At 48.8% G+C, this 18748-nt stretch overlaps 1 protein-coding gene and 1 pseudogene across 2 annotated transcripts; both read left to right on the forward strand.

Annotated features, from left to right (window-relative positions):
• Nucleotides 1–2311: 2311 nt before the first annotated feature.
• C1QTNF2 (C1q and TNF related 2) lies at nucleotides 2312–17320 on the forward strand. The gene is made up of 3 exons (XM_080676347.1): nucleotides 2312–2442; nucleotides 15175–15427; nucleotides 16534–17320. The coding sequence occupies exons 1-3, from the start codon at nucleotides 2326–2328 to the stop codon at nucleotides 17145–17147; spliced, it is 984 nt and encodes a 327-aa protein (XP_080532473.1). The 5' UTR covers nucleotides 2312–2325; the 3' UTR covers nucleotides 17148–17320.
• On the forward strand, nucleotides 14520–15011 carry LOC308250929 (ubiquitin-ribosomal protein eS31 fusion protein-like; annotated as a pseudogene). The gene has a single exon. The product of its transcript is annotated as a ubiquitin-ribosomal protein eS31 fusion protein-like (transcript).
• Nucleotides 17321–18748: the final 1428 nt, after the last annotated feature.

Raw genomic sequence — 18748 nt, forward strand, 5'->3', positions numbered from 1 at the left:
AACTGGAAAACCATCCACCCCCCCATTCTTCAGTTTACTCGGCCAGGAAACATTTATTAAATGCCTGCTGGGTGCCAAGTGTGGCACCACTGCCTTTTCCTATACTTTTCATTAACCATTTTCTTACCAGCAAGAGCAGGCCAGGGATTTCAACATGTTACACTGGAGCCCTCAGGGTAGCACATGGAGATTCCTACTCTACCCTAGGAGAGGGGCTATCCTGAGCCCTTTAGATTCTGAATGGGCTCTAGGCATCCTAAGCAGGGTTTCCTCACCTTTTCCATTCCTGACACATCTGGGAACAGACCAACTTACCCAGATGGGGTGGTGGACTGAGGTCCCCTTTCTAGCCATCCGTGAATCAACACCCTACACTCTATTTCACACGTCATCTTTCATGCATGTGCAGAACTCGCACCTCCCCTACACCCAGACAGATCTCAGTCACGCCTTGGGGCTCACCGGGAACCTCACTTCCCCAAGCTTTCTCCAACCACCCAGTTTAGTACTTAATGCTTTTCTCTTCTGTAACACTCATTTCACATGAAACCACTTGCACCATCCTCGCTAGACTCTTAAGTTCTTGGAGGACAGGCACCAAGCCTATTTGGTAAATCTCTGTATCTCCAGCACCTAGCTGGGGTACTGACACATAACAGATGCTCATGAAATGTTGGTTGAATGAATGTTTGTTGAGCCCACTAACTTTTTTTTTTTAATATATTTTTATTGATTTCAGAGAGGAAGGGAGAGGGGGAGAGAGAGATAGAAACATCAATGATGAGAGGGAATCATTGATTAGCTGCCTCCTGCATGCTCCCCCCCCCCACCCCAATGGGGATCAAGCCCGCAACCCTAGCATGTGCCCTTGACCAGAATCGAACCTGGGACCCTTTAGTCCGCAAGCTGATGCTCTATCCATTGAGCCAAACCAACTAGGGCGAGCCCACTAACTTTCATCCTCAAATAAAATTTATGTAATATTAGTAATAATTCTCTACCTAGTTCAGTGACTTACCAAATACATTTATGGGTGAGTGTCCCAACTTTGGGGGGAAGGACAGTGCGGTAATATCATTATTCTCCCAACTTTTCAGAAAATGAGACACCATCTATGAAGTAACTGACTTGTCTAAGGTGGTAGAACCAGCATGAGAGTTGGAATGCATACTGTGTTAAAGGACTGTACACCTTGGGTCGTATACCACCTGTTAACCAGAGGCTCTGGCAGCCCAGGGGATACTGGTGGCTAGTGGAAGGCAGCCGTGGAAGGAAGAGGGAGAAGCACAAGCCAGGCCTCTGATGACCTTTCTTTCCCCCAATGTCTGCTTGTTACCCACACAGGTTCCCTCCATGTATTCTGGCAGCTGGGACCCTAGAGCTGGGCCAGAGAGTTGGTGAGGCCAGCAAAGCCTTTTCTTCTGGGGAGGAAGGAGGTGAGGGCTGAGAGGCAGGGGCACCAGCCCACACTGTTATGTATGCGCACACTCACATCTGGACAAAATCCACACCAAGGCATACATACATATAACACACCGAAGGAGCCACTGCACAAACAGGTGCCCACAGCTATCGTGCACATACATACTGGTACATGGTTATGCATACGCATATACACATTAAGCATGTACCCAACGCACAGATATCCAGACACTACTGTGTATACCCAGCAGCTGACATACACGCGGGTTGCACACCAGGCTGCAAGAGTAGACATGTGTATGCCGAACCGGTTTGGCTCAGTGGATAGAGCTTTGGCCTGCGGACTGAAGGTTCCTGGGTTCGATTCTAGTCAAGGGCATGTACCTTGGTTGCGGGCACATCCCCAGTGGGAGGTGTGCAGGAGGCAGCTGATCGATGTTTCTAGGTCTCTATCCCTCTCCCTTCCTCTCTATAAAAATATCAATAAAATATTAAAAAAAAAAAGAGTAGACATGTGTATGGACAGGTGCATACATATCCACTCACCCATGCACACACACTCGCGATTTTTACTCTCAAGTACACGCACAGTCAGTACACAGAGAAATGTACTCCATTGTAAGCGTCAAGCCCACACGCACCCTCACATCCACAGCGATGTCGATGCTCACGCGCAAGCAACAGACACATACCCATACCCTTGCAAAGGCCTGGTAACAATCACTTTCTTGCACGTAAACCTCCAAACACAGGTTCTACACACGGAGAGATGCATCGATACACCCAGGCTGCCACCAGCGCTTCAAGATTTTTCCAAACCAACTCGGAAGGGAGAGCCCTGTGCTGCGGGCCGGCCCACGTGACCGGAGAAGGCGCTCCCGCCGGTGACGGGATGGGAAAAGTATGCCTGGGGCGGGCGCCTGGCAGGCTGCTGTCGCCGCTGGAGGCGGGAGGCGGGACGCGGAGCAAGGCCGACGGCTTGGTCGCTCCAGAGGCTCCTGGACGCGCGGGGCAGCGAGGGTGAGTGTCCTCCGGCTGTCCACTCTCCGGGGAAAGTGCGGGCGGGGAGAAGAGGGGAGGATACGTGGTGCTGGGGCGGGGGGCGGGGTGGGAGACGGTGGGAGTGGGGGGACTGCGAACGCCCCTTCCTTGCAGGCTGGGCAGCCCACAGATTCCTACCTCTTGACCTCCACCTTCGGGAGTATATTTAATATGCATTAACATTTACTGAGCGCTTACTGTGTGCTCCTGGTTTACCTGTGATCGTTTTATACCTCTACCGCTTATTGAGCGCCTATTTCGTGCCAGGCCCTGCCTGCCCTCTGCACAAGCTGTTTCATTTCCATGACAACATTTTATCTGCCTCTGCAAAAGAGGAACCAGGCTCAGAGATGTTAATGACTTGCTCAGAGCTGAACACCTGGTAACTGATGGCAAAGGGATTTGAACCCTGGTGAATCTGAGTCCAATACCCGAGCTAACAATCATAGCTAACATTCATCGAGCGCATTATCTCATTTACTCTTTACAATTTATATATTATACAGACCCGCAAACTAAGCTCAAAAGGTACTAAATGGCAAGCTGAGATTTGCACCCAGTTCTTCACAACTCGTCACTCTCCGTCCTCCCCCAAACTATGTTCTTTCTCCATCCCCACCGCCACTGCCCCATGCCAGGACTGGGTGGCAGCTGAATGTTGCATGGCCCCCGGGGTCTCCCACCCCAGGCCACTCCCCTAACACTGTGGGTGCTTTACCCAACCTCAGTGTGGTCCTCCTCTGTTCTCTTACAACAAAACTCCTGCCTAGAGCCTTCAAGAACCCCCTCCTTAGACTGGCCATCTCCCAGAGACACCCCCATCCCTGCCACGCAATAGCGTCAACAGTGTCCTATTTATGTAAACCCAAGGGTGGTCTCAGCACTGTTTGAAGTCTGTCCTCTCCCATTCTCCCTTTCTACACCCCCCACAGTTCTCCTCTGACTTTTTCTGTTATCTGGCAATTATATCCATCATGCCCACTTTCAGCTGCCTACCGTCAGAGCATCCACACTTCAGAACTTCACTCCTGCCCTTCCTTCTTACTCCTCACGTGCAGTACTCTGTTTCTTCCCAGAGTCTGACTTCCCTCCAGCCCCTGGCAGGGACACCAGTCTTGCCCGCCTTCTAATCCTTCAACGTTAGGATTACCTTTGGTTTTAAATGACATAAAACTAACAATGTTCATCGTAACAAATTCAGACACTTCAAAAAGGTAGAAAGTGGCCCTAACCGGTTTGGCTCAGTGGATAGAGCGTCGGCCTGCGGACTGAAAGGTCTCAAGTTCAATTCCGGTCAAGGGCATGTACCTTGGTTGCAGGCACATCCCAGTGGGAGGTGTGCAGGAGGCAGCTGATCGATGTTTCTCTCTCATCGATGTTTCTAACTCTCTCCCTCCCTTCCTCTCTGTAAAAAATCAATAAAATATATATATTTTTAAAAAGGGTAGAAAGTAAAAGCCCATATACCTCCTGATTCTGAAAGGTAACCCCTCTAAACAAGATGGTGTGTCCTTTTGGAAATTTCATATATCTATATATTTGAGTGTCTATCTTTTTTTAACTCAAAGATAAGCATACTTTACATTCCATGCTGCAACTTGCCTTTTTTACTCTGTGTATCTTGGTCATCTCTCCATATCTGCAGATACAGACTCACTTTGTTTTTATAACATTGTCTTAGTGTGTCATTGCACCAAGGAATCAGGATTTGGTTCACAAGTCTGGGGTCTTCTTTGAAGCTACTCGGCCTCCATCAAATATTCAGCAAAGTCCCCCAAGAGGTTACTTCTTTCTCTGCAAATCCCTCCATTCCTCCCTATCTTGCTGTTCTTGCTCTCATCTGCATCTGCTGAGTGGACACAGACGACTGGACCTTCTTCTCCACCATCCCAGTCTCTGATGATCCCGAATGTTCACTGCGGGGTAGTGGAGTGCATACACTCACAGCTTCCCGCACGCCCTCCTCAGGGAGGCCTGCCAACTGGCTTTGCCTCTGTGAGATGAGCTCCTGTAAAAATTTGATTTCTGTTCATCAAGTTCTAGTCTACGTGGACTTTTGAAATGAATTCTATGCTGAATCTTTTTTCAAGGAAACAATTCTCCATTGGATTTGTGCATTTCTGTATATGGCTTATTTAGAGAGCTGCCCTGGGAAGGTTTATGTACATGGGTTCTGTGCCCTGGGCCCAAGTCAACAGCCCTGGCTTCCATCCAGCTTTGACTGGGGAAAAATGATTTATTTTTATTATTATTTTTTTTAGCCTTTCTTTCTCTTTTGCCACATGGGGATGATAGTATCAGCCTCTTAGAAGTGTGGGAGGTTAAAGGAGAAAATGAACATCAAAGCTTTGAAATAAGAACACACAACATACACGGAGAATTCTCTTTTCTTCTAGATCAGGGGTTGCAAACTCCTACCAATTGGGGCTGTGCATTCTAACCTCCTGTCATATCTCTCCTTGTTCTCACACATTATTATTATATCTGAATAACACTACTGTCAATGAGTACTTCCTGTGGGCTGGTTACTGTATTATCTCATTTAAATTCATAATTACTATATAAGGGAGGCACAGGCCATCAAATTACTCAGAGAGACATTCCTAAAGACCTCATATTATTCAAATTGGTATAATTCAAAACTCACCTGCCGAAAGAAGGATGGCAGTATTTCTGTTTGCCGATTAGTATAAGGCTATCCTGTGGCTATAGCATAAACAAAGTTTACAATGTACAATTCCTGCTGCCTTGCAAGGTCCTTGACAAACTTACACACATAAATTGAACCACAAATATGTTTCTATCATGCAATTTCAAATTCAAACGATTCAAATATGACCATGCAGTATTGTTTTCTCCCATTTTACAGGCAAGGAAACTGAGGCTCAGTGATCGCAGAGGTCAAATAGCTAGAAAATTATTCCTAACCTTTTAACCACCAGACCAGCTCTGTGCTTCTTAAAGGCCAGATCTATAGTGTTACTTCGAATGTCTGTCAGGGCCTGACCAGAAGTGACTGCACGGAGACCAGCAAACCCAGGGAAGTCAAGGAAAACCTAGCCTTTTCCCAACCCTTCAGAGTTCAGACTTTGTTCCTCTCCCTCAGTTCCCAGATCTTCAAGCGTGGTCCCTCTATGCCATTCCAAGCAACCACCTACCCCTATTTTCTTCCCTGTCTTCAGCGCAGTCCTAGGTGCCCTTTGAGAGAGAACCTGTTACAAAGAGAAAGGAGGAGCAAGGCTTACTCCCTCTCCTGCCTAGAGCCTGGTCATACAGGTATGCTAGGCTGGATCCTCATTAGAACGAGACCCTGTGCCCTACAAGAGCAGCAACCACATCTTTTCATTCCAGCGTCTGGCCTCAAAGACAATAAAAATAGGTGACGCCATTGATTGGGCATCCTCGCCAAGCCATGGTGCCAAGCACCAGCACACAGGATGTCTCGTTGGCCTTCTGTCACTTGAAGAGCTAAGCACTAACCCGTCGATTCACCTGTCTTTATTTATTTTTTTTAAAATATATTTTATTTATTTTTTACAGAGAGGAAAGGAGAGGGATAGAGAGTTAGAAACATCGATGAGAGAGAAACATCGATCAGCTGCCTCCGGCACACCTCCTACTGCGGATGTGCCCGCAACCAAGGTACATGCCCTTGACCGGAATCGAACCTGGGTCCCTTCAGTCGGCAGGCTGACGTTCTGTCCACTGAGCCAAACCGGTTAGGGCTCACCTGTCTTTATTAATCACCTGTATTATGGATCATGGTCATGCCAAGTGGCTCATAGGTGTGGGTCAAGGGAGGGACCCCCACAGCTTCCCTCAGCATGGAATGGCTGGGCAGGAACGAAGGCCAAGCCTCAGTAGGATGCTCTTTTGGTAGCAACCGACAGGAACACTATTCAAACCAGCCTAAGTGAAAATGGAGAATTTATTCTAAGACGACAGGGGCCTCCACCTGAAATGCCATAGGACTCATGAAGGAGGTCAGGACTGTTTTTCATTAGTTCAACTGCAGTTGGTGACAATTAAAATCTTAAACAAGGTCTGAATTTTTGTATCAGGTTTTACTTCCAACACCCGTTATCTGCTGTATTTTCAGAAGGACAAGAAATAGTGAAATAAGAATAGGTGATGCTTTTATACCTCTTACCATATGCCAAACCTTATTCTAGGAGCATTATAGCCTCATAACAACCTTCTAACATAGCTACTGTTACTGTCATCCCCATTTTGGTGAGGACTAGGCTGAGGGGAAGAGGATAAGTCATTTATAAAAGGCCCCACAGCTAGTTCGTGGGATTTCAACCAAAGCAGCTATGCTTAGAGCAGAGGCAGTAGCTGCCATGTGGCTGTCGGGCACTTGAAATGTGGCCAGTCTGGCCCTAGCCAGTTTGGCTCAGTGGATAGAGCTTCCACTTGTAGACTAAAGAGTCCTGGGTTCTGTTCCAGTCAAGGGCACGTACCTCAGTTGCAAGCTCTATCCCTGGTCTGGGTGCATGTGGGAGGCAACCAATCGATGTGTCTCTCTCACATTATTGTTTCTCTCTCCCTCTCCCTTCTACTCTCTAAAAATTAATGGGAAAAATATCCTTGGGTGAGGATTAACAAAAAAATTTAAAAATAATAATAAACAAGTAATGTGGCCAGTCTGAATTAAGATGTGCTGCAGGTATAAAATACACACCAGGTTTCTAAGACTTAGTGCCAATTAAAGAATGTGAAATACCTCATTAATAATTTTTACATTCATTACATGTTGAAATAATGATGTTTGAGATATATTAGTCTACCCAACATATATTATTTTTTTAAATATATTTTTATTGATTTCAGAGGGGAAGGGGGAGAGAGATAGAGATAGAGAGATAGAAACATCAATGATGAGAGAGAATCACTGATCGGTCGCCTCCTGCACGCCCCCCAATGGGGATCGAGCCCACAACCCGGGCATGTGCCCCTGACTGGAATTGAACCTGGGACCCTTCAGTCCCCAGGCCGATGCTCTATCCACTGAGCCAAACCAGCCAGGGCTCAACATATATTATTAAAATTAATTTCACCTACTTTAAAACACCTTTTTAACGTGCCTATAAGGTCGTTTAAAATGACATGTGACCTCATGTCCTATGCCTGTTGGACAGCACTGTTCAACACCGTCCCCAGACCTCTGATCTGCCGCTTGGAGAAGCTGGACACAGGGCTCTGAGCTGCCTCGGGCCTCCTTCTCTCAGCTCACATCTGGCCCATCAGCTTCCTTCTTCTCGCTCACTGCAGTGCTGGGCAGGTCCACGGCTTGATGGCTTTGGCCTCAGCCTACCCGAAGCCTGACTCTGGGCCTCACTGCACAGGGCACAGGGCCCAAAGGGGTGGGCTCCACGTCCTCCGCATCACCTACCACGTTGGCTGGTCCCCAAGGATTTGGGCTGATAATACAGTGGCCACCAGACTGACTGCTGGTGTGCTCTCGTGAGTGCCACTGAGACGAACCTCATGAGATCCTGGCTCCTGAGACCTCCTAGATCATGGTTTGGCCTTGGACCTCTTGTTTAGACTGAGTCATAAATAGGGGTGGAAAGAGAGAAAACAAATATTTTCTGGGCCTTTTGACAAGTGGATCCCATGACTTCTAATGGTCTGTATTTTGACTCTGGATGCTGGAGTGTTACCAAACAGGCATCCATGTGGGGACCCAAGGAAAGGGGGCGGGGGTGAGCGCTGTGTGAGCCACTGCAGCAGCCCCTCCAGGCAGAAAAAAATATCCTTGGGTGAGGGTCTCAGCTCTTCTAGTGAAGCTAGACAAGGCTGTTTCCAATTTGCTTCCTGGAATTCAGGAAGGGCATGGGGTGTTTGTCATTATAGAATTTGCACTCCCATTAAAGCCAATTTTTGGAGCATTTCATCTGCAAGCAGGCTCCACCCCATTCCAACCACCAGCCCTTCCTTGCCCAGTTGGGTCAGATTCAGGTATCCTCTCCTAATCACAACTAGGCCTCCCTGTGAAATATTCCAGGGGGCCCCCAGTGTGAGGTCAGGGCTGTGTGCTGTTAGTTCAGCTGCAGTTGGCGGCAATTACAATTTTAAACAAGGCCCTAACTTTTGTATCACATTTTGCTTTCAATGGCCATTATCTTGTTGGATTCTCAGAACAGCCCTGTAAGGCAGACCGGGTGAGTGTTATTATCTCCACTTGGTAGGTGAGGAGATGGAAGCCCAGATAAGAGGAAATGACTTTTCTACAGTCACGTGATCAGTGAGTTACAGAGCTAGGACATGCACCCGGTCTTCCCAATCCAAGCCCAGACATCTCCCTGGGATTCCCTCAGTAGCGAAGTGTGGCTTTGTTATCTGCACGTTTACTGAAACCTTTGGGTCCTGTTGCTCTTTATGTGAGTGACCATTTCATTCGAGGCTGGAACAACTATGAGTTGAGCACTTACTGGGTTCGGGGTGGGCACTGTCCTAGACTCTGGTGACATTGTTACAGAAGACCGGAAAAAAAACCAAGCCACGCTTAGAGAAAGGGAGTTACATTTTATTAAGTGCAGGGCCAGAGAAAAATGTGCCTTTCAAATTCTGGCCCCCCCCACCCCCAACATGGAGGAAACCTTTTCTATTCATACTTTTCCTAGCTCTTTTGTCTCCCAAATTTGGAATGAGACTTCCGGGCCTTCTGGGAAAGAAGGCCTACGTGCTGGGAAGGGGCCATGAGACCATATCTCAAGGCCTGGCCTGGTGTCAGCACTGACAACTCTGTCTGGGGCATAGTCCACAGCCTCTCTTGAATGGGAGTAGTCTTATTTTCCTTATTATTTAAGCAAGCAAGCGTTTACAGAAGCCAAAATAGCAGGGTTAAAATTTCAAACAGCAGTTTTTATATAAGATGGATGCTTCATTCCCCACTGGTTTTATGTACATGAGTCAAATCATTGACTCTTTTGGGTCATTGTTGGCGAGGGAGTTATATTGACCCCTGAGGACTATAAGCTTGATAGAATTAATTCTCTGCTGAATAAAGTCAGTGGGCCTGTTCATAAGATAAGGGCCCGGAATGAGGGCCAGGACTAATCTTTAGAGGGTCCGAAGAGTCCTGGACTCTCTATTTTGCCTGGGCTGTCTTAAGCCAGGTGTGATGAAGCCATGTCAGGATCTCATTGACATTGACTGCTGTGGGGGTGGTCCTTTCCAGGTAGGAGTCAGTCCTTGTGTGGCAAATTTCTTTACCCAAACAGAGTCACCAGGGTGGAAAGATGGACCAGATCAGAAGTTGGTATAGGCAGAGTACCTTGGACATGCTTCTGGACTGCTTTCTGGGTGGACTGTAAAGCCTGTAAGAACTTGAGTAAAGATTGGTTATGGATTTCAGCTTTTCTAGATTGGGTTTCCATGTAAGCTGGTGAGGTGGGTAGCTCAGGGTTTGGAAGAGTCACTAGAATCTGTAGAGGCCCCACTGGTTTTAGGGCAGCCTCCCGGGCTGCTTCATCTGCAGCCTCGTTCCCTCTAGCTTCTGGGGAGTCCCCTTGTCTCACATAGGTAGAGATGGAAAGACTTAATTACATCTGGTAGTGCTGTTGGCACATCGTCCTTGCTCTGCTCATATCTGTCTAACTGCCTAATATACTACCTCAAGGATCCTGGCTCTGAATTCTTTTAGGGAAAATGGACGTCGGTGGGTTCTTCTAGCTAATTCCTGCTGAGGTGGGTCAGAGGTTTCTCTCAGAGCCAAGAGATCCTTGCTGTCTGTCAGAGGGACAATGAGGCCTGGGCACAGAAGGAGGTGGGCTTGTGACCTGGCAGAGACAAACTGTAACAAATGGTCTGGTGGAAGGGAAAGAAAACCTTTCAGTTTTAATAACTTCTATTGAAATAGAATTTTTCTCCTCAAAATTACCCCCATGTTTATCAAAAGAGCCAAATCAAGACTAATTTATCTATTGTATTTCATTTGGCCTGATTGTTTGCATAAACATAACAAGAATGGTAACTGACTACCTTTGCCAGAATTTCATGATTGAATCTTAATGTGCCCCTAATGTGCCATCCAGCTGCCGTCAGGCCTGCCTGTAGTATCTGCTGAGTTAGGTGAAGTCAATTGTATTCATGCATAATTTACCTCCTCTGATCTGCAAGGTGAGATTATTCAGAACTCAGGCCTGGCAGCCTTGCTCAAGGCCCAGATGAGGGTCCCCCGAGTTTCTACTGGCAGACCATGTTCCGGTAGACAGACCTTCTCATGTCAATCTGGGTGGAGGGCCCTTGGGAAGGAACTGGGGGGTAGGGTGCCCTGAGGGTAGGGGAAGTGGGAGAAGAAGGAAGGCTGCTTCCCTGCCAGTTCAGGCTGGGGCCCTTCGTGGCCTAACGGTTTCCTAGAACATGTGTATTTATGAATCATTAGCTACTTATCAGAGAGATGAGTTCAGGGACCAGGCAAATTACAACCAAACCGAAGAACTCCATCCAAGCTTCGCACCTCATGATTCTGTGTTTGGGGTTTAACCGTGGAACATTTTTTCCCTGCAGCAGGAAGGCTGTCATGCAGCCTCCCCTACTCAACTCACACCAGAAAGGACCATTTAGGAACTAAGATCATTTTTAAAAGATGAGGAAGGACCAATACTTTTCTGTAATCAGTTGAATGGACATTTATAGAGCACCTGCTATATGTAAAATATTTGCACATTCCTCCCTGGAGTCGGGGTGGGGGCCCTGTGCTGTGGGAGGTCAAAAGGAAGAAGGGGTTAGATCTGGTTTGGGTTAGAAACAAAAAATTAAAAAAAAAACGGGAAGGGAGGAAACTTATTTAAATCCAAGAGTATGGGTGCCCTTTTTGATTTAGGCCACTGCCTTGATTTCCCTTTGCTGTGGATGTTCTCAAATACTCACGAATCAAGCAAGTATTTCTTGAACACCCACTGTGTGCAAGACAGTTGGAAGCCCCAGGAAATAGCAGGTTAGCTGCGGCCCGCTCCCAAGGGGCTTCGGTTTTCATGGGAGGCACATGGGAGAGACAGCAGGCCCAGGAAGCAGGTGAACAGGCAAATACAGCCAATACGGGTGGGCTTGCAGGGCTGAAAGGACACCGGCAGGGAGCTGGGGTCCAAAGGGAGGGCTGTCCGGCAGGCCTTGGAAGAAGTGCTATTTAAGCTGAAACAGGGGATAAAGAGCCGGCATGCCAAAGGGTGGGGCCCAGGGTTTCAGAAAGAGGGGCAGGGTGGAGCTTGGTCTGACGGAGAAGGGGTGTCTGGAGGAGCGGTGAGAGGTGGGGAGGAGATGGAGTTGAGGGGGAGGCGTCATTTAGGGCCTCGTGGGCCATATCCTCAGGGGTTCTGATATGCTCTTTGCAGCCCGCAGCCAGTGGAGTAAGATCATCCAGGAAGTGATGAGGCTGAGCTGTGCTTTTCAAGGATCCCTCCGCTTCAGCTGGAAGAGTGCGGGTGGGGAAGCTAGCGAGGGAGGAGGTCCTTGCCAAGTCCAGGCATGGACTAAGCTGATGGCCTCCGGGTGTGCTCTTGGTTCAGCCCCTGGAAATACCTGGCGAACACTCCAAAGAGGCTCATGGTGGAGAGTCAGCCCAGGAGGCGGCCCACCCCCTCCCAATCATCTTGGCTAAGCCCAGTGCGCATCTCTCAGAGAGCAGGAGGTTCTCTCCAAGCATCGGGATCCTGAGGGATGAAAAGCATCACGCTTACATTTCCAAAGTCGTGTGTGTGTGTGTGTGTGTGTGTGTGTGTGTCTGTGTAAAATGATAAAATACACAATATCAAAGAAATCTCTCTATTGCTCTCTGTAGCTTTGCCACACACTTCAAGGTCTCTTCTGTAATTTGGGATATTCAGGAGGAAAAATCAAAGAAACGCTGACATAATGGAAAGCATGTGGACATTAGGGTCAGCCAAACCCAAGTTCAAATATAACTCCTGCCATGAACTGGTTGTGTAAACATGACCAAATTGGCCTCTCTGAGCTTCACGTTCCTCTTCTATAAAACAGGAAAAAACACCGGGAGAAGGGAGCAAGGTGCAGTGGATGGAGGGTGGTCTTCAGAGCCCCTTGGACACGGGTTCGAGTGCTGTCCCCACTGCTCCGATTGTGTGACTGCGGGTAAATCGTTTGAGTTCTCGGAGCCTCTGTTTCTCCTTCTGAAAACCGGAACAATCCGTTTTCCAACTCGGGTCGGATTTATTATAAACTTCACAGACGAGAATTCAAGTAAAGAGCGTCACTCAGTGCCTCTGTCTCAGCTCCCCTGTCTCTCACTGAAGAGGTTGGATGAGACCATTCCTTGGGGCCCTCCCCAAGTTTGTGATTCTGAATTTCTTTAAAAGACCACGGAAGAGTTAACCTCTCCAGATTCCTTGGGGCCATGGCACACCACCCAGGTTTTCTCACCCCTTCAGTATGGAGAGTAGACTGGGGGCCAGACCCGGAGCAGCGGAGCAGCGTGGGCGCACAGGCTGGGAGCGGGCTATTGCAGCCTTGTTTTTCTTGGAGGTGCCCTGGGGCCAAGGAGACTCTCCTCTCCCTCCCTCTAGTTTGGAACCAGAATCTAGTCACCCTGCCTTTATTTCCAAAACAGTTCCTGGCACCGGTGGGAACCTCCAGGCTCCAGCTCTGAGAAATCCCTCGCTCCCTGCGGGTTCCAGAGCCCCGCTCCTCCACCTGCCAGACGCTGGGGCCTGCCCTGGCCCAGCTGTCACTGAGCATTATTCTCCCTACAGTTCACAGAGGCTGGCATGGGCGGGACAGCAGGCCCTCCTCCCTCTTGCCCAGCATGTGTGACTGAGAGTGGAGGTCAGAGAGAGGGGATGGGAACTAAAGCCCATGGCTCCCCTCTCTCCTGCCTGTCTTCATCCAGCTGTTCACAGGACTCTGAGCGTGCCTGGGAGACTGGCTCCCACCACTTCCTTCCTCTCTCCCTTGTCCAAAATTACAATTTCCTGACCCAGTTCAAACCTGCTTGAAGAATTCAGTTTCTCTTCGGGGAGCCCAGATGTGTCCCAGCTGATAAGTCACCCTGACTCGTTTCCCAAGATTCTCAGCATGTCAGCAAGGGAAGGAGATAGGGATCCTGGGGTCTGGGGGGTGTCTAGGGCACCGTTTTCCAACAGCACATCATGAGTGTAACACTTCCCCAGCATTTGCCCCATCTGCCTACCACCTCTGCTATCACTGATGCTTACCCTTAAGGAGCGTGCATGACACCAGCTACATCATACCGCAACTTTATTTTTTTAAAATATATTTTTATTGATTTCAGAGAGGAAGGGAGAGGGAGAGAGGTAGAAACATCAATGATGAGAGAGAATCATTGACTGGCTGCCTCCTGCACACACCCCACCAGGGATCAAGTCCGCAACCTGGGCATGTGCCCCGACCGGGAATCAAACCATGACCTCCTGGTTCTTAGGTCGATGCTCAATCATTGAGCCACACCGGCCAGGCTGTGCCACATATTTGAAGGAAACCATGGATCATTTCTCTCTGTGCACAGCTCCCCCCAGCCAGCTGTCACTGGGCCATAAGTCTGGCTACTCCAGAGTTTGATGGTGTGATGATGAGTGCCGCACCCCAAGACCCCTCCAAGGTATATTCTGGGCCCATGACTCACCTCATCCATATACACTGAGTGGCCAGATTATTATGATCTCTGAACGCATAATAATCTGGCCACTCAGTGTGTGTGTTTATGTATATGTGTGTGTGTGTGTGTGTGTGTGTGTGTGTGTGTGTGTGTGTGTATATATATATATATATATATATATATATATCCTGGTTCATGAATTCGTGCATGGGTGGGGTCTGGCCAGTCTGACCAGGGGGAGGGGACATGGGTGGTTGGCCGGCCTGCCTGCTGGTTGAACTCCTGGTCGAGGGGACAATTTGCATATTAGCCTTTTATTATATAAGATATACACTGAGTGGCCAGATTATTGTGCATTCAGAGATCATAATAATCTGGCCACTCAGTGTATAGACTCAAGACATTGTCCAGCTACTTGTATGTGATGTAGGAGAGAGCAAGAGTCAGAAATATAGTTTCTGCTTTCCGATCCGCCATCTGTGGTGGAGTCGCCGCCAAGATGCAGATTTTTGTGAAAACCCTCATGGGGAAGACCATCACTCTCGAGGTTGAACCCTCGGATTCGATAGAAAATGTAAAGGCCAAGATCCAGGATAAGGAAGGAATTCCTCCTGATCAGCAAAGACTGATCTTTGCTGGCAAGCAACTGGAAGACGGGCATACTTAGTCCGACGACAACATTCAAAAGGAGCCCACGCTTCATCTTGTGTTGAGACTTTGGGGTGGTGCCAAGAAAAGGAAGAAGAAGTCTTACACCGCTCCCAAGAAGAACAAGCATAAGAGAAAGAAGGTTAAGCTGGCTGTCCTGAAATACTACAAAGTGGATGAGAATGGCAAAATCAGTCGCCTTCATCGAGAGTGCCCTTCAGATGAATGTGGTGCTGGAGTTTTTATGGCCAGCCACTTTGACAGATATTATTGTGGCAAATGTTGTCTGACCTATTGCTTCAACAAACCAGAAGACAAGTAATTGCATTTGGGTTAATAAAAGACACGAACTAACAAAACAAAAAGAAATATAGTTTCTCCCAGCTACCTCCTCTTCCTCCCCCCCCCCACCCCCGTGCCTTTCCAACTGACCCGCAGTCCGCTCAGTGGAACTCACCTGCTCACAGCTCTCTTGCCTCCTACAGGTGACCACCATGATCCCCTGGGTGCTCTTGGCCTGTGCGTTCCCTTGTGCGGCCGACCCTCTGCTTGGTGCCTTCGCCCGCAAGGATTTCCAGAAGGGCTCCCCTCAACTTGTCTGCAGCCTACCTGGTCCCCAGGGTCCCCCCGGCCCCCCAGGAGCCCCAGGGCCCTCAGGAATGGTGGGAAGGATGGGCTTTCCTGGCAAAGACGGCCAGGATGGCCAGGACGGGGACCGGGGGGACAGTGGAGAGGAAGGTAAGAGTTTAGGGGACATGAATACAAAATATTTTCTATATAATCATTGGCCAAAAATGTTGTTTTGAGAGAAATGCACATTTTATGAAACATGGGTCTTAGGGACCAAGAGGCGCTCTACAGGAAACATTCTGCAGGATGTGCTGAGTACATTTAGCGTGTGCTTACTGTGGGCCAGGCACTCTTCTAAGCACTTACATGAGTATAGAGAGAGCGCTGTGGTTTCCTTTGAACAAAACACGGTTCTGCTGCCTTCTCTTTCCTCTTCACAGGATATTTTAGAGAAGTTTTCATATAGTGCACATAAATCTACCTCGTTTTTAAAAACTCCTGCATAGAATTGCACGTTATGGATGGACCATCATTTCTTAATCTTTTTCCTTTGGACGGGCAATTAGTCGTTGTTCCCAGTGTTTGCTGTTGGAAGCGGCACTGCACTAACCACCCTTGCACATGTGTGCAGGGATCTGGGCACTAACCAGGGACTGCACTAAGATCAATGTTTTGAGGTCAAAGGCTTCTTCCAATTCTCTCCTCAACCCACGACCGGCACAGCCCATCAAAGGATTGTTCTGCCAGACAAACCAGACTCTTCCTTAGAAGGCAGGAAAAGAAAAGGCTGTGGCCTGGCTGGCGTGCTCAGTGGTTGAGCCTCGACCTATGAACCCAGAGGTCATGGTTCAGTTCCCGATCAGAGCACATGCCTGGGCTATGGGCTCGATCCCCAGTAGGAGGCGTGCCAGAGTCAACCGATCCATGATTCTCTCTCATCACTGATGTTTCTATCTCCCTTTCCCTTCCTCTCTGAAATCAATAAAATATATTTTAAAAAAAGAAAGAAAAGAAAAGGCTGTGAATTATGTTAGTTTTGCCCTGATCCTCAATGATTCTGGAAGGTAAGCATTACCGTTCCCGGTTTCCAGATGGGACTGGGACACGTGCCCCAGGTTCCACCATCAGGATTTGCACCCATTTCCAGGTGGCTCCATTGCCCTCTTGTTCTTCCCATTACCAAAGGCCTGTGCTCCAGAGATGGAGAGCCAGGGACCGCAGCCTCTGCTAGTTCTCTGAGGCCCCTTCCTAACACCAGCTGCTCTGTCTTCCAGGTCCACCCGGCCGGACAGGTAACCGGGGAAAGCCAGGACCAAAGGGCAAAGCCGGGGCCATTGGGAAGGCTGGCCCTCGCGGCCCCAAAGGGGTGAGTGGTGCCCCAGGGAAGCACGGCACACCGGGCAAGAAGGGGCCCAAGGGCAAGAAGGGGGAGCCGGGCCTCCCGGGCCCCTGCAGCTGCGGCAGTGGCCAGGCCAGGTCAGCCTTCTCGGTGGCAGTGACCAAAAGCTACCCACGGGAGCGGCTGCCCATCAAGTTCGACAAGATCCTGATGAACGAGGGCGGCCACTACAACACATCCAGCGGCAAGTTCATCTGCAGTGTGCCAGGGATCTACTACTTCACCTACGACATCACGCTGGCCAACAAGCACCTGGCCATTGGCCTGGTGCACAACGGCCAGTACCGCATCCGGACCTTCGACGCCAACACAGGCAACCACGACGTGGCCTCGGGCTCCACCATCCTGGCTCTCAAGCAGGGTGACGAGGTCTGGCTACAGATCTTCTACTCAGAGCAGAATGGGCTCTTCTACGACCCTTACTGGACCGACAGCCTCTTCACAGGCTTTCTCATCTACGCCGACCAGGAGGACCCCAATGAGGTGTAGACACGCCGGCGCTCGGTCTCCAGGGAGGGCATGCACTCCTGGTCTGGTGCTTACAGAGCAAGACCCCTACACTATCTGCTGGGGCCGGGAGTCGGGAGCTTCTGGACTCAGGCCGACTTCCTCTGCCCCCTTTTTCTCCATCATTAAATCCAAGCTTTTTTATTCATCCTCCCATTTCTCCATTCACTAATTTTTTTCTTTTTCTTTTTAGTACCTACTGTGTGACAGGCACCAGGCTATACTCTGGAAGGTACCACAGTGAACAAGATAGACAGAGGCTTTGGCCTCATGGGGCTTACATTCTAGAGAGATACAATTTACACATAAACAAGCAAGTAATGTAATTATTGTGCCAGAATGGAAATGCACACGCCATGGCCAAGAGTAATCAGAATAACAGGAGACAGGGAAGAGGTGGAAGCTTGTTTTTGGATTCCATCTTGTTAGGTTTACTTACATGCAATAAAGTCTACACATCTTAAAAGGACAGCTAATGAATTTTTATATGTGTGCACACTTTGTAAGCTCCATGTAGATTAGGAACAGAGTATTTCCAGCCACCCAGCTACCCAAGGCTCTCTTCAGTCCCCTCCAAGTCAGTCCCAGGAAAAAGTTATTTGTTTCTTTTTTTTAGGAAGAGGTTAATTTTTAAAAATATATTTTTATTGATTTCAGAGAGGAAGGGTGAGGTAGAGATAGAAACATCAATGATGAGAGAGAATCATTGATAGGCTGCCTTCTGCATGCACCCTACCTACTAGGGATCGAGCCCACAACCTGGGCATGTGCCCTGACCAGGAATTGAACTATGAACTCCTGATTCGTAGGTTGATGCTCAACCACTGAGCCACACTGGCTGGGCTACTTTTTAAGCTGAGCACTAAAATAGGAGAGGGAGCCATGCAGAGAGCTGAGGGGAGGGGTCTTCTGGCAGAAGGAGCTGCAAGTGTAAAGGCCTTGACATTGGAGAGAGCTTGGCATAGCTGAAGGCCAGAGGGATGGAGGGAAGTGACAAAGGAGATGGAGGCATGAGGTGAGAGGCTGGAAGATTATGCAGAACCTCACAGGCTGTGGCAGAGTTCCTTCTGCTCAAGAAAGCTTGTCGGGATGCCGGAGTGAGCATGACATTAATGCAGGGGTAACCCTGAATCTGCTCCGTGCATGAGTCAAGTCTGTCTCACCCTGAAGCAGTTGATTTTTTTTTAAAATATATTTTATTGATTTTTTTTACAGAGAGGAAGGGAGAGGGATAGAGAGTTAGAAACATCGATGAGAGAGAAACATCGATCAGCTGCCTCCTGCACACCCCCTACTGGGGATGTGCCCGCAACCAAGGTACATGCCCTTGACCGGAATCGAACCCAGGACCCTTCAGTCCGCAGGCCGACGCTCTATCCACTGAGCCAAACCGGTTTCGGCAGCAGTTGATTATTAGAGATCACCTGCAGGCCCACCTATCAATCAGTGAGATACACCAGGCTATCCTCGTGTGCCCGAGAACTGCAGCTCTGAGATGGTGGTAGCATGTAAATGAGTCTTTCCCCTGCCCCCGGGGTTCCAGTGTGCAGGGAGCCAGGGACAAGAAGCCACAGCACAACGTG

Source organism: Plecotus auritus (assembly GCF_963455305.1).
Source record: "Plecotus auritus genome assembly, chromosome: 6".
Taxonomy (NCBI): Eukaryota; Metazoa; Chordata; class Mammalia; order Chiroptera; family Vespertilionidae; genus Plecotus; species Plecotus auritus.